General features: G+C 41.5%; 1 protein-coding gene across 3 annotated transcripts; it reads left to right on the forward strand.

The window, feature by feature from the left end:
• The first annotated feature begins 3,433 nt into the window (after window positions 1-3,433).
• Window positions 3,434-5,388, forward strand: TCEAL1 (transcription elongation factor A like 1). Of its 3 annotated transcripts, none has more exons than XM_029930192.1 (2): window positions 3,434-3,537; window positions 4,362-5,386. In XM_029930192.1, the coding sequence occupies exons 1-2, from the start codon at window positions 3,445-3,447 to the stop codon at window positions 4,851-4,853; spliced, it is 585 nt and encodes a 194-aa protein (XP_029786052.1). In that variant the 5' UTR covers window positions 3,434-3,444; the 3' UTR covers window positions 4,854-5,386. The 3 variants fall into 3 exon arrangements, with proteins under 3 accessions (XP_029786052.1, XP_029786054.1, XP_029786053.1); XM_029930194.1 differs by lacking the exon at window positions 3,434-3,537 and adding an exon at window positions 3,549-3,696 and having other exon boundaries at window positions 4,362-5,388; XM_029930193.1 differs by lacking the exon at window positions 3,434-3,537 and adding an exon at window positions 3,855-4,011 and having other exon boundaries at window positions 4,362-5,388.
• The last annotated feature ends 9,157 nt before the right edge of the window (window positions 5,389-14,545 follow it).

Genomic DNA, 14,545 nt, shown 5'->3' on the forward strand with positions numbered 1-14,545 from the left:
AGAGAGAGAGAGAGAGAGAGAGAGAGAGGAATATTATTCAGCCATAAAAAAGAATAAAATCTTACCATTTGAAACATGGATGGAGCTAGAGTATAAGGCTAAGTGAAATAAGCCAGTCAGAGTAAGACAAATACCATATGATTTCATTCATAAGTAGAATTTTTAATGTTTATTTATTTTTGAGAGAGAGAGAGAGACAGAGCATGAGCAGGGGAGGGGCAGAGAGAAAGGGACATAAAGAATCAGAAGCAGGCTCCAGACCCTGAGCTGTCAGCACAGAGCCCAACACAGGGCTCGAACTCATGAACACAAGATCATGACCTAAGCTGAAGCTGGACACTTAACCAACTAAGCCACCCAAGCACCCCACTCATAAATAGAACTTAAGAAACAAATGAACAGAGGGAAAAAAGAGATAAACCAAAAATAACCACACTCTCAATTATAGAGAACAAATGATTACCAGAGAGGAAGTAGGGGGTGGGGAATGGGTGAAATAGATGAAAGATATTCTAAGGATACACTTATCTTCATGAGTACTAGTAATAGAATTATTGAATCACTATATTAAACACCTGAAAGTAATTTAACACTGTATGTTAACTGTACAAGAATTAAAATTTGAAAAATTAAAGTGATTTATATAAGGGTATTAACAGGGATATGTGAAACAGATTTAGGAGTGTCAGGTGATGCAATTTAAGGTGGATTCAACTGTGTAATATGGCATCCACAAAATTTAACTACGATCTTAGGATGCAATGACAGATGTATAGTGCCTATTCTATAATGAAGGGTGTGATGAGATCATTCCATTCTACACAAGGTAGAACATTCAGTATTTTTTCATTTATGAAATTCAGCAGCATGTAGTATGGTGAGTGACTTTGAAAAAGTATATGACATCAGAAAGAACCCAAATAACTGGGGAGGTTAAGCCTAAAAAAAAGGTCTTGATGTTAATATAATTGTTTAAGAATTAAATGAGATAGCATATTGAAGATGCTTAGCACAATGCCTGGCATAAGTGTTCAATTAATGTTAATTAAAAAACAATAATTAGTATTATTAGCATTAGGTCATACTATTACTATCATTATTTCTATTATTATAGTTAATGCTTACAGAGTGCTTTCTATGTGCTAGGCACTTTTCCAAGTCCTTTACATATACTGACTCGTTTACTCATTTTTTTAATCCTTTGAGATAGGTACTATAAATCTCCAATTTTGCAGATGAAGAAGTTGAGTCACAGAAAATTCAAGTAGATTGCCTGGTGTGTCTCCCAGCTGAGAAGGGGAAAGAACTAAAATATTATCCCTAATACTTGTTTTGTACCACTCCAGAAAACAGAGTCAACAACAATGTATGTCAACTACTGGGAGGCAGATTTCAGCTCAACACAAGAAAAAACTACTCTGAATGATTAAAACTGTCTGAAATTTCAATGGGTGTCTTTTAAGGTAGTGAGTTCTCCATTACAGGATGTAAGGGGGAAAAGGACAGAAATGATGAAATGAATAAAATGGGGGTCCTCTTGGAAAGAGGTGAAGCCAAACTTTGGTGCAAAGGATAAAGAAGGTATAGTGAAACTTGGCTTTTAAAAGACACACCTCCCTGAAAAATGGAAAAGTAAAAGTTATAGAAAAGATATAAAAGTGAACTAATATCTATCTTGCTGCTATCTCAACACAAAATAAATTAGATGTTGGAAAAAAGCGAAAAAAATTTCTTAAAATGGGAAATTTTCTGAATGAATTTGTTTGGAAACTTACTAGACCACCTGGGTTTGAAGAAAAAACAAATCCCTAAATCCTAACAGATCTGACATCCACCAACCCTAAAAGTATAAAATACAGAGAACAGAGTTATAGTCTAGTCTCTGGATGAAAGGGCACCTGCATGAGAAGTAGCATCCAAGCTGATGTGAGTAGGTAAAATGCAGGCATGGGAGGTTGAAGATCATAACTCCATTAGATTCAGGGGCACCTGGGTGGCTCAGTTGGTTAAAAGTCCCACTTCGGCTCAGGTCATGATGTCTCAGTTTGTGAGTTCAAGTTCTACTTCAGGCTCCGTGCTAATGGCGTGGAGCCTGCTTGTAATTCTCCCTCTTGCCCTCTCTCTCTGTTTCCCCTCACCAACTCATCTCACTTTCTCTCAAAATAAATTAACTTTTTAAAAAACACCATTAGGGGCACCTGGGTGGCTCACTTGGTTGAGCATCCGACTTTTGCTTGGGTCATGATTTTGCAGTTCGTGGGTTTGGGCCCAACATCAGGCTCTGTGATGACAGCTCAGAGCCTGGAGCCTGTTTCGGATTCTGTGTCTCCTCTCTCTCTACCCCACCCTTCCCCACCTTCGAAAATAAATAAACATTAAATAAATAAACAAACATTAAATTTTTTTTAATTAAAAAATAAAAAAATTTTAAAAACACCATTAGATTAAAACATACATACTTGTAAAGACAACTGAGTATGTTAATATGATTTCCATCCTGCTACTCACTGTGTGATCAATAGAATTATTGCATAGTTGAATATGAATGTCTTCTGTTCTGAATCTTTTGGGTACAGCAGTCCCAGGACCCAGATATTTGCTGATTTAATGAATTAATATACACTGTATCAACCAGCAACACCAAAAGGTGGCTGGTTAAGGATGTAGAGTATGAGAAAAATCTTTCTTCTATTATGAATAATAATTACTGAAGAGTATGTGTGTGTATATGTGTGTGTGTATATATATGTATATACAACATTACACACATGTAATAGTATATATAGGGGTCCCTGCCTGACTCTCTTGGTGGAAAATGCAACTCTTGATCTGAGTCAAGAGTTCAAACCCCATGTGTGGCATGGTGTTTAGGTAAATTTTTTAAAAATTGTACATATATATATAATGTCACAATCTCCTCCCCAAATGCTCCCATTTAGGAAAATAAATTTTTAGATTACTTGTACTTAGATGGACAAATGTGTATTTTGATTTATGAAAATCAAAGTACTCATGTTTTTAGATTTACATACTTTACAAACAACTCTTTCTAGAGTTCTAGAACTGAATGATTACTAATTTAGACTGGAGCCTCTATTTGTGATACAGGTTTGGGGGCTCAAAAAATTCGTTAGGTCATGGAAAAGTGAAAGCTTATCTTCCTTCCATAAAAGTGATAAGAGGTGAAAACCATGTTGATAGAGCCTACACGGATATGATGGAATCATGGAGATGGATGTGAATTAAAACTGGGAAAGGAGACATATGGTATTGATTCATTAGGTAAAAATAGTCAAACTTTAGTTCAGGATCTGGACTGCAGGTGAAATAATGGGCTTTAGTTAAGAAATACTGGCAGGGTGCTGCAGCACGGCCGCCGGTCAAAGTGGTAACTGGGGATCTGAGCTCGGCTGTGACGCGCAGCTCTCACGTGACCAGGAGCCTATGTCTGCCCAAGTCCCTCTCGTCCAGGTCCTTTTTGCCTGTCCAGACACCGTCTGCCTACTGCTCTTTGGTCGAGGGGAAAAGCAGGAGGAAGTAAGTCCCCTTGGTCCTCTTACTTTGGTTTGAGTGTCGATGCTGCCCAGTAACCCCTGGAATCGGGATGACAGAGTACCAGGCCTTTCCCTATACCCAGCCCCGCCCCCGCGACCACATTTCGGTGTAGAAAATGGTGGTCTTGTGTGAGGTTGAGAGGTGAGTGGGGCCCCCTGGGAGACACAGGCACTCAGAAATAGTTTCTAAATAATCCTTCGCTTCCACTTGCCGCCTGAAAAGAAAGGACGAGCATTCCCAGGTACAGGGCGGCGGGGCACGGGGAAGGGAAGGCAGAGGGAGCTAGCGCGGGAGCGGCGGCTAGTGCCCAGGAAAGGGACGTGTGTGTCAGTCAGTCCTTCCCTCCTCCCCACTCTCCGCCCCCTACCCTCTCTAGTATTTGTCTGCAGGTCTGCTTGTCACAGCGGGGCGGCTCGAGGAGGGGAGGTCTAGAGCAAACCGCCAGGAGAGGTCCAGGTCAGGGAAGGGGTGGGGAATGGCCCGGGATGGGGTGCGTGGGAGGACTCTGACTGGAACGGGTCGACAGCACCACCGCCCCGCCCCGCCCCTGCTACTGCCGGAGAGGCCTATGGCAAGGCCTGCTGGGAAAATGGTGGGCTTTCGGGAAGGCGGGGACGAGTGGGGCTGAGGGGGTGCGGCGCTGTCCCCAGGGCCCGGGAGCCTCTCGACAAGCTTAGGTCGGGGGACCTGGGTCCCCAACTCAGGAAAAGGCAGGTATGGGAACCCGTGGCTGGGGTTTTGATCCAGCCATCAAGTGTGTTTACTCGACTCTGCCTTCCTTGTCTCCTATGAATAACTACTTAAAGACGATCCTCATCATGGAAAAATCCTGCAAAGAAACTGAAGAACAGCCACAGAGCGCTCCCAAGACGGAAGAGGAACGACCTCCTGTGGAGCACTCTCCCGAAAAGCAGCCTCCGGAAGAACCGTCTTCCGAGGAACAGTCGGAGGAGGAGGAATTCTTTCCTGAGGAGCTCCTTCCCGAGCTCCTTCCCGAGATGCTCGCTTCGGAGGAGCGCCCTCCTCCGGAGCCCCTTTCTGGAAGGGACCTTTTTGAAGAGCGCCCTCCCATGGAGCAGCCTCCTTGTGGAGTGGGAAAACATAAGCTGGAAGAAGGAAGCTTCAAAGAGAGGCTGGCTCGCTATCGCCCGCAATTTAGAGGGGACATACACGGCCGAAATTTGAGCAACGAAGAGATGATAAAGGTGGCAGAGGAGATGGAAGAAATGAAAAGAGTACGAAACAAATTAATGGTCATGCATTGGAAGGCGAGACGGAACCGTCCTTATCCTATTTAATGTGTTTGGCCTTTAATTCTGTTTCACCTGATAGAAGTATTGCCACCTGAACTTTGTTTACATTTTCTCATGCACCTTTCCCCATCATAATTTTAACTTTTTGCATGGCTTTATTTTAGGTATTTTGCTTGTAACTGGCATAAAATTGGGTTTTCTTTCCCCACCTGCAAGCTGCAAGTCTCCCTCTCTCACTTATTTGCATGAAAAGGTATACATTGTATACTATGAAGTGAAAAAAACAATTTTCAAAAAGTTATGTAGCATCCCATTTTTGTAAAAATGTATGTGTATATATTAATATGCAAAGAAAAAACTGAAAGTATATACTTAAATGTCTTAACAGCGGCTATCTGTGCGGTAAGATAACAGGTGTTTTGGTTTTTCAGTTTTGATTCATAGGAACTTCTCATTTTTCAAGACAAACAGTTTGCTTTTGTTGAAAAAAATATGGGAAAAAATTTAAAAACTGAATCAACTTATAAAGACAATGTGGCACTTAATAAATACTTGTCCAAACGTTAAAAGTAAATCCCATGTTTCTTTTAAATCTCTTAGGCAGAAAAGTAAACCTGGTACTTCTACTGGTCATTCTTTTCCCATTTATGTTTAAATTTTTTTTTAAGATTTACTTATTTTTCAGAGAAAGAAACAGAGTATGAGTGGAAGATGGACAGAGAGAGAGGGAGACAGAATCCAAAGCAGGCTCCAGGCTCTGAGCTGTCAGCACAGAGCCTGACACGGGGGGGGGGGGGGGGGGGGGGGGGGGGGGGGGGGGGGGGGGGGGGGGGGGGGGGGGGGGACTCATGAGTGGTGAGATCATGACCTGAGCTGAAGTCAGCCGCCTAAGCTACTGAGCCACAAAGGTGCCTCATTCTTTTTTCATTTAAATAGGAACAATACTGGATTCACTAGGCTGCTGTGGAGCCAAATGAAGTAAAGATTCTAGAGCTCTCTGGTTTTCCTCCGCCTGCACATGCAGGACCCCCAACCCCTATAAGATACCCTTCAGATACAGCAGATAGAACCCAAAGGAGGTTTCACTTACACTCACAAATAATTCTTGTAAAATTCCAGGTGAGTGCCACATTCTATTTCTGTCCTGCTATTCCCTTCCCACATCTACTTGGCATAACTGCCCTTTTGCTGGGTCTTGCTCCTTCATGACCCCCACAAGCCAAGGTGCCTGGGTCCTCCAGTTGCAAAGCTTCACTGAATTCTCTGGAGTCCCTTTTGAGCCAAAGCTGAACTCAGTAGTCTCCTACAGATAAGTGGAGAATGCCTGTCCCTCAGCTTTTTAAAAATTTTTTAATGTTTATTTATTTTTGAGAGATACACACAGAGTATGAGTGGGGGAGGGGCAGAGAGAGAGAGGGAGACACAGAACCTGAAGTAGGCTCCAGGGTCTGAGCTGCCAGCACAGAGCCCGATGTGGGGCTTGAACTCATGAACTGTGAGATCATGACCTGAGCAGAAGTCTGACACTCAACTGACTGAGCCACCCAGGCGCCCCCCTCCTGCAGCTTTAATATTATACTTATACAGGTGCATATCATCCCAGTGCTGCTTAAACCTCAATGTTTTAAAGAATTATTAGCAAAATAGTCCCCTTTTTTTCTGAAAGCCTCTCTTTTCTCCACTGGATTCAAACATGAGTTCACTGAGACCTGGGCTAGGAGACAAATTTGTGAGCCGGACACAATGCTATGTATTCAGAATTGGAATCTCTCCCAAATAATCTATAAAAATGTTAGGTATCTAATGTTTGCCTTAGGGTGAGTTTGTTCCCAAGGGATTCTGGCAGGCTTGCCTAAACCAACTCAGCTGATTTGCTCAGTCCATATAAATTAAAGAGGAAAGTAAGACTTAAGCTCCAGTTAGGACATTTCCCCTCTTCCCCACCCCACATCACCAAGAAACATTCAAAAGTACTTTCTAAGTCATTAAAATACTATATATGCATAGGCATATATATGCATGTGTGTATCAGATATTATAATTTCTCAAACTACCCTCATAACACCTAAGATTTTGTTTTATTGATCCTGTCTATTCTAGAAACATGGATAGTGGTTAATTTTTTTAAATTCTGAACCAGTCATGAACCCTGAGTTTTTCTGCTTGACTATGTAGCTTCAGTGTGTTCACTTCTCTAGAAAGTATGATTGGCAGTTCCAAAAGGATCACTGTGCAGAGGAATTCTTTCCCCAAATTCAATATTAAAATTATTTACATATTTTATTTATCAGCATTTCTCTTATAAAAAATGCAGAGACTGGGCTCTATCCGAGACCTACTGCATTTCTTTTTTGTCAATTACCACAAAAGTTAGAGAACTACTGCTATATGTAGTATACTCCTGGTTTTAGTAAGAATAAATTATGACATAAATAAAAGAAAATGCACCTAATTGTATCAGAATTTAAAAGGGTGATGGGGTGTCTGAGTGGTTCAGTTGGTTTAGTGTCCGACTTTGGTTCAGGTCATGATCTCACTGTCCGTGAATTCAAGCCCAGTGTCCGGCTCTGTGCTGACAGCTCAGAGCCTGGAGCCTCCTTTGGATTCTGTGTCTCCCTCTCTCTCTGCTCCTCCTCCATTCATGTTCTGTCTCTAAAAAATAACTAAAAGTTAATAAAAATTTAAAGTAATAAAAAATAAAATGATGAAAGGCTTGGAGTGCCTGGCTGGGTAAGTCAGTTAAGCAACCTACTCTTGGGTTTAGCTCAGGTTATGATCTCACTTTTCATGAGTTCGAGCACTGCAGCTGGCATTGTAAAGCCTACTTAGGATACTCTCTCTCTTCCTCTCTCTCTGCCCCTCTCCTGCTCATGCTGTCTCTCTCCCTCTCTCTCAAAATAAATCAACTTTTTTTTAAAAAGTGAAAGCCTTGTCCATGCATATTTTTTAAGGAACTAAAAACAACCTTATCAATTTTACTGCATAAGATTTAGAATTCTTGCAGTGAAGCAAGACTATACACAGAATGAAAAGCTAAGAGAACAATAAAATAACAAGATATATTTTCCACGACTGACATTATGGAATGCCTTGCATTCTTCCAATATGAGAAAAATGCATCAGAAATAAATTTAAAGTTGTTTGGCAATCAGCTCACAAAATAGTAAGCCAGCCGTGTGTCCTTGACTTTTGTTTTTATTTTTCACTGGATGTTGCCATTTTGGGGGATCTTCATGTCTCCAGATCATTCTTCAACATAATGGCAGCTGATGGATGCTTGTTGGGCTGGATTCCATTGGAGTGAAATAAGTTTCCGGGGTCTCACTGTGCCAGTTTGACAAGACAGGAAGAATCCAACCCCAATGCTCTCAGAGGGGTGGCATTCAGGCAGGATGTGTAAGGGTTCACCCAAGTCACACTCCTCTGCAGGGTGGATCTGATTTTGGTTTCTCTGTTCCAGCCTGCAGCTGGCACCAGATCCTGGACTTACATACCTGAAGGGCAATGACTCTCCCCATTGCAGGTCAGAGTACTTTGCCTTTCCTTCTTTTTCCCTTTCTCTTTCGGGTAACTTTTTTAGGGGAAGAGATAAAGTCCCAAGGATTCCTAACTGGAAACATTGGTTGGGATAGTCTTTGAGTAGGCAGATGTCTGACTTGGGTCTGACTAGGTAACTCGGGACTGAAGCAGAAGGAGCTGGCTCTTCTCTGAGTTTAATAAGTTAGCCTTTCCACAAATGGGGTTAGACCTCAGACAAGACCTCACCCATCCCTCTTCTACCCATCTTGTACAGACTCCCCAGAGGGCCTCAGACATGTCCCAGCCTGTTTTGGTGATTCTGCAGTGAACATTGTTCTGTGCATGCAGTATCTCTGATGTCTGTGTCAGCCTAGGCCTAGAGGCAGAGGAGACTCCAGGTAAAGGGAACTTGCAAAGGCATGTGGCCCAATAACTTAGGAGCAAAAGGGGCTCTTCCTTTGTGAGTACCCCTATGCCTTGCAGGACTTGCCCATGACTTGCAGTTCAGGGGCATTGGTAGTAGAAGTTCAGCAGTATCCACAGCCTGGTTCCCTGGGCCTCTTAACCACCTCTCTGCCCAAACAGAAGGCTGGTATTTCAATCACGTATCCTGGAAGCAACTTGCCTGGCCAACCCCACAGCAAAAAGCATTGAAGACCCTGGCCCCTAGAGAAAGCCCTCTTTCCACCAGAATGATCTGTTTTTTAGGACACAATGCTTGAGAGTGGAAGCCCCTCTGGTGAGGTAGCATAGAGAGATCAGGTTCAGGCTTCTTGTAAAACATCTAGAGATCCCTTCCTCTCCCATTCAGAAATACTAACCCAAACTCAATTATTTTTACAAATAAGAAATAAAATTATACAGATAAATAAAAGACACATCCTGTGTTCTAATTCATATTTGCCTGAATCAAATTCTGCATTCTCCCCACTCTATGCGCTCCAATTTATGTTTTAATTAACTAATTTAAAGTAAGTTCTACCCCAGTGTGAGGCTCAAAACTCACAACCCCAAGATCAAGAATCTCACGTTCCACCAACTGAGCCAGCTAGGCATCCCACACTACCTCCAATTTACATTGCAGTTTTTTGGGCCTTAGTGAATAATTGATTTAGACTTAATAAGTATTGCAAGTTCATGCATTTGGGTGAGTTTTTACATTATTATCTTTCTCCAGTTGAAAATGTCCAGTAGGCCATTAGATATAAGTGTCTAGAGTTTGGAAAAGAGATTGGCATGGAAATACAGAGTGTGGCTAGTAGTACCTGATATGTAGTAAGGAACCATTGAATATTTATTGAATTGAATGAATGAAGAACCCAATTATATATCCTTCTAACCTTTTCTATGAATATGTATTTTTCAAATAGAAGTGGGATTGTACTGAATGTACTGATTCATAACATGTAAAAAATGAACTTTTTCTTTAAATCTCTTTACCAAGACAATATTGGTTTTAAATAGTATATTTTTATTAAAAAAAAAGAATTGTCAGTGTTTATTTATATTTGAGAAAAAAAGAAACACAGTGTGAGCAGAAGAGGGGAAGAGAGAGAGACAGAATTCGAAGCAAGCTCCAGGCTCTGAGCTGTCAGCACAGAGTCCCATGTCAGGCTTGAACCCATGAGTGGTGAGATCATGATGGGAGCCAAAGTCAGTCTCTTAACCGACCCAGGACCCCCTTAAATAATATTAGAAACTAGAAGTAAGCACGCCATCTGGTGACCAGAGCCAGAACTATGAGTTGAACACACCACTAACAAAGGAGAGAGGAAAGGAGAGAAACTATTGGACGCTGGGGGGAAAAGACTTGATATGAGGGAGGGGAATGCCTCAACCCTGACTCACACTAGAATGACACAGTATCAGCCTCTTCCTGGGGGCTGAAGTGGCACAAAAAGCAATGTGTGCTTAGATGGTTTTTCCCTGTCTCCAGTCAATATAAGTATATGTCTACATGTGTACATGTGTTTAAACTAAAAAGTCTTATACTATTTTCACTGTTTTTCTGATTGTGTAAGTTACATGTTTCTACTAGAAAATATCTGCATATGTAGAAAAATATAAAAGAAAAGATAAATTACCTATCGTTCCCCTACCTAGAAAAAATAATTGTTAATATTGATGTATATGTACTTACTATGTGTATATCTCCTTTTATGTACTCTATCAATTTACTTCTTAAATATAATATATGTATATTACTTTACCTATTTATATATTATACATTCAAATACTTTTATCTGTTATTTTTAGATTTGTAATTATATCTTATAGCATATATTTTATTTACTCCTTTATTTTTCTTTGCACATATTCCATGGCATTCGTCTATATGGGTATTCCATTAACTGTACTCTTTGATGGTAACATATATAGGGAAGATAAAATTGTTCTCTTTGATCTCAGAGGCCTATGTCTGAAGGCCACATGAATGGACAGGTCTCCCAAAGAGCATAAGATAGAGGAAAGTACACCAGCTTTGTTTGGAGTTGGGGAAAGAAATTCAAAGTTATCAAGGAACTACTTTGGGCCGGTACTTTATATTTGAGATCCTCTTTAATCATTACAACTCATTGAGGAAAGCATTATTACCTTAGTCTATATGAAGAAATCTGGGTTTTTTCACACAGGATCACACAGCCAGTAAGTGGAAGAATCTAGATTTGAACTCAAATGTGTCTGACTCCTAAGTCAGAACTCTTAATCATTATGCTTTACTTCTAAAATTTCACACCTTCTTTCTTATTGCTGAGTCTAATGGTATTCATCTTTGGATACCAGAAAAGTTGGGAAGCCTCCTCTACTCTCATACCCCACTCTTGTTGAGGTTGAATTTTTTGCTACAAGTATAATTTAAAAAACTAATTCTTTAGTAATCTCTACACTCCAAGTGGTGCCCAAACTCACAATCCTGAGATCAAGAATCACATACTCTTCCAACTGAGCCACTCAGGCGCCCCTACAAGCATGCTTTTGTAATTACAAAAATTAATAAGGAAGTATATGTTTCAAAATCTTTCTTAAGTTTATCTATTTATTTTGAGAGAGAGAGAGAGAGAGAGAGAGAGAGAGAGTGTGTGTGTGTGTGTGTGTGTGTGTGTGTGAGCAGAGGAGAGAGGCAGAGAGAGAGACAGAGAAAGATAGAATCCCAAGCAGGCTCAAGGCTGTCATCCCAGAGCCCAATGAGGGGCTGGAACTGTGAGATCATGACCTGAGCTGAAATCAAGAGTTGGACGTTTAACAGACTGAGCCACCCAGGCGCCCCTAAAATCTTTTTCAAAAAATCTCAGGGGCGCCTGGGTGGCTCAGTCGGTTGGACGTCTGGCTTCGGCTCAGGTCATGATCTCACGGTTTGTGGGTTCAAGCCCCACGCCAGGCTCTGTGCTGACAGCTAGCTTGAGCCTGGAGCCTGCTTCGGATTCTGTGTCTCCCTCTCTCTCTCTGACCCTACCCTGCTGGCGCTTTCTCTGTCTTTCAAAAATAAATAAAAAACATAAAAAATTTTTTTAAATATCAAGGAATATTAAATGGCACAAGAGAAATTGAGATGAAATATTTAAAACATATTACAGATTTAGAGATATCTTTGAAAAATATAAATCTCTACTCACCCAATATAAAATGAGCAAAGCACACAGAGAAGTAATTCACATGAGAGGAAACACAAATCATATGCACACACGCTTGCACACATGCATGCACATATACACATATTAACAGAAACTAAATGACATTATATAAATGGCATTATACCCTACATTTCATTCGACAAAGTGTTCTTTTCTTTTTTTGCTTAACTATGTGTCTTGCAAATCTATTGTGATATATAATAAGAAATACATATTGGGTCTTTGTCCCCAGTTCTTTGCATAAAATTCCTCAAACCTTTGGAATTTTCTGGGTGATAAGGAATGTCCTTTGTCATTCATAAGGAGCCCCTTTTGAGTTTATGGTAATAAGGTGATCTAGGTGGGGCCCTTTGATAGCCTCAAGATTGCACTGGTTACCAGAAACATCAAGTTGAACTTTCAGCCCCTATCACCAACTTCTGGGAAGGGTAAAGTGGGGAAAGCTACAGACTAAGCCATATGAAAACTTTTGAACAAGATTTGATGAACTTCCAGGTTGATGAATACATCCACCTCCTGGGAGGATGGTGCAGCCCAGTTCTTTGAGGACAGTGTTGTAGGTTAACAAATCTGAGTGAAATGAAAAATCATTAACTGGCTGTTTTGGCTTCTGTAAACTACTTTTTGAATGCATCTCCCTGTTCACCGTTCTGAGTAACTGCGTGGTAACTGCTAAAACATTGAGATAAAAGCCTATGTAGCTCCCTGTTAAAGTTATCAGAAGGTGTAACTTCCACCTGCTTGCCACCCCTTTTACTAAGACCTGGCAAAGACAGAGTTAACTGGTGAGAAATCATCCCCATCTCACGATATCTTAGATGTCTAACTATGATTGGTCATTTTAAAGGGACAAAGAGCTTTGGAGTGGTGAGTTCCCGCCAAAGATGGCGTTTGTGTATTATAATGTAATTGGCTACCATGGAATGCTATGGATTGTAATTGGTTAACTCAATAACGACGTATTCTGTCCATATACTCACTGCCGCCTTTGTTCAGGGCCATTCTCTGCTCCTTAACACCAGGGAGATCAGGTTTGGCCCGGCTGTATAAAAACATGCGACTGTGAATAAAAGCATGCCTTACTTCTATTCATAGTGTGGTGGTCTTTTCATAATCACCCTGCAACAGACAGAAGCTCCTGCATTTGGGACCCTTTTGGACCTCACCCCTGTACATCTTGAGGTTGGCATTTCAAGGGGGTTGGGTGCAATCTTGTGGGACTGAGCCCTTAATCTGTGAGATCTGACACTCCCTCAGAGTCAGAACTGAGTTGTTTGCTGTGCTCAAAAAAAATCCCACGTTAGGCCTATAGATCGAATTCATATGTAACTGCTGCATACATGGCATAGTGTGAATGGACCTATTGTAGTTTATTCCTTAATGATAGAGATTGAGACGGTTTCCAATGCTTTGCTAATACAACCATGCTGCAATGGCCTTTTTTTCTGCATGCTTCTCTGTGCATCTATGTATTTCTCAGGAATTAGTGTCTAGCAGGATTGTGGGGTTATAGGGTACATTCAGGGCATACTGTGAAACTGGCCCCTGTAATGGACATTTGGCATCTGAATTCTTGTCAGACTTAGACTGGTCTGGTCCAGTCAGACCCTAGAGGCCAAGCCTCCATGACTTTGCCTCAAGCTTTCTCCTGCTGCTCCTTCTGTCTAGACGTCCCTCCCCTTCTCTGTTAAGCAAAATCCTATTCAATCATTAAAATTCAACTAAACTATTATTTACTCCCGGAGGACTTCTCTGACAGTCACCAAAATAAGCTGAGTTAGGTGTCCTTTTCTGGTATTCCTAAATCACCAAGTGACTCAGATTTTATTATTATCCTGTGTTAAAACTGTGTTTTGACATATATCTCCCCTATAAGTCAGTGAATTCCTGAGGGGCATTTGTGTCTTATTCATCAGTATATACAGGATAGAAAACAGAAAAACACTCATTAAATGTATGTTTTTTGAAGCAAATATCCAAGATTGTGAATTTGCTGGCTCTATTCCAACCTCTGTCATTCAGAACTCAGACTGTGATTGTTCTGGGCCCTTATGAGAGTCCCTGAGGCTGTTAGTGTATATGTTGGAGTCCAGCACGGAAAGCCAGCATAGGGCAAGTTCTGTGCCCCGAGCTTGTCTGGATTCTGGGGAAAACAGCAGCAGAAGCAGCCACAATCTGGAGAAGTCCCCACTCAGGCCAAATGGTGTTCCTAAGAGAAGCCCCTCCTCACCATGGTAGGCCGCGTGAAGTCCTAGCATCTTAAAGCAGGAGGGGACGTCATTCATTCACAACCCAATCCACCTTTCAGGGAGACGGAGGACACAGACCGAGGCATGAAGATGGCTAGAAGGCTCTCAGGCCTCCAGCCCTCCAGTGAGTGACAGCTTGGGTCCTGTCCAGCCCAGAGCCTGGTACTGTCTCCCGTTGTGCCATGTTGGACCTGTCTTCCCAGTCTCTGAGTATTTCCAAGCAGCCTGAGTTGCTACTCAGAGTCCCTTCCTTGTTTCTCTGGACATAAGCAGAAAAGGTGAGGGGGAGAGAGAGACAGAACGAGAGAGAGAGAGAGAGAGAGAGAGAGAGAGAGAG

This window comes from Suricata suricatta, chromosome X, assembly GCF_006229205.1.
Source record: "Suricata suricatta isolate VVHF042 chromosome X, meerkat_22Aug2017_6uvM2_HiC, whole genome shotgun sequence".
Classification (NCBI taxonomy): Eukaryota; Metazoa; Chordata; class Mammalia; order Carnivora; family Herpestidae; genus Suricata; species Suricata suricatta.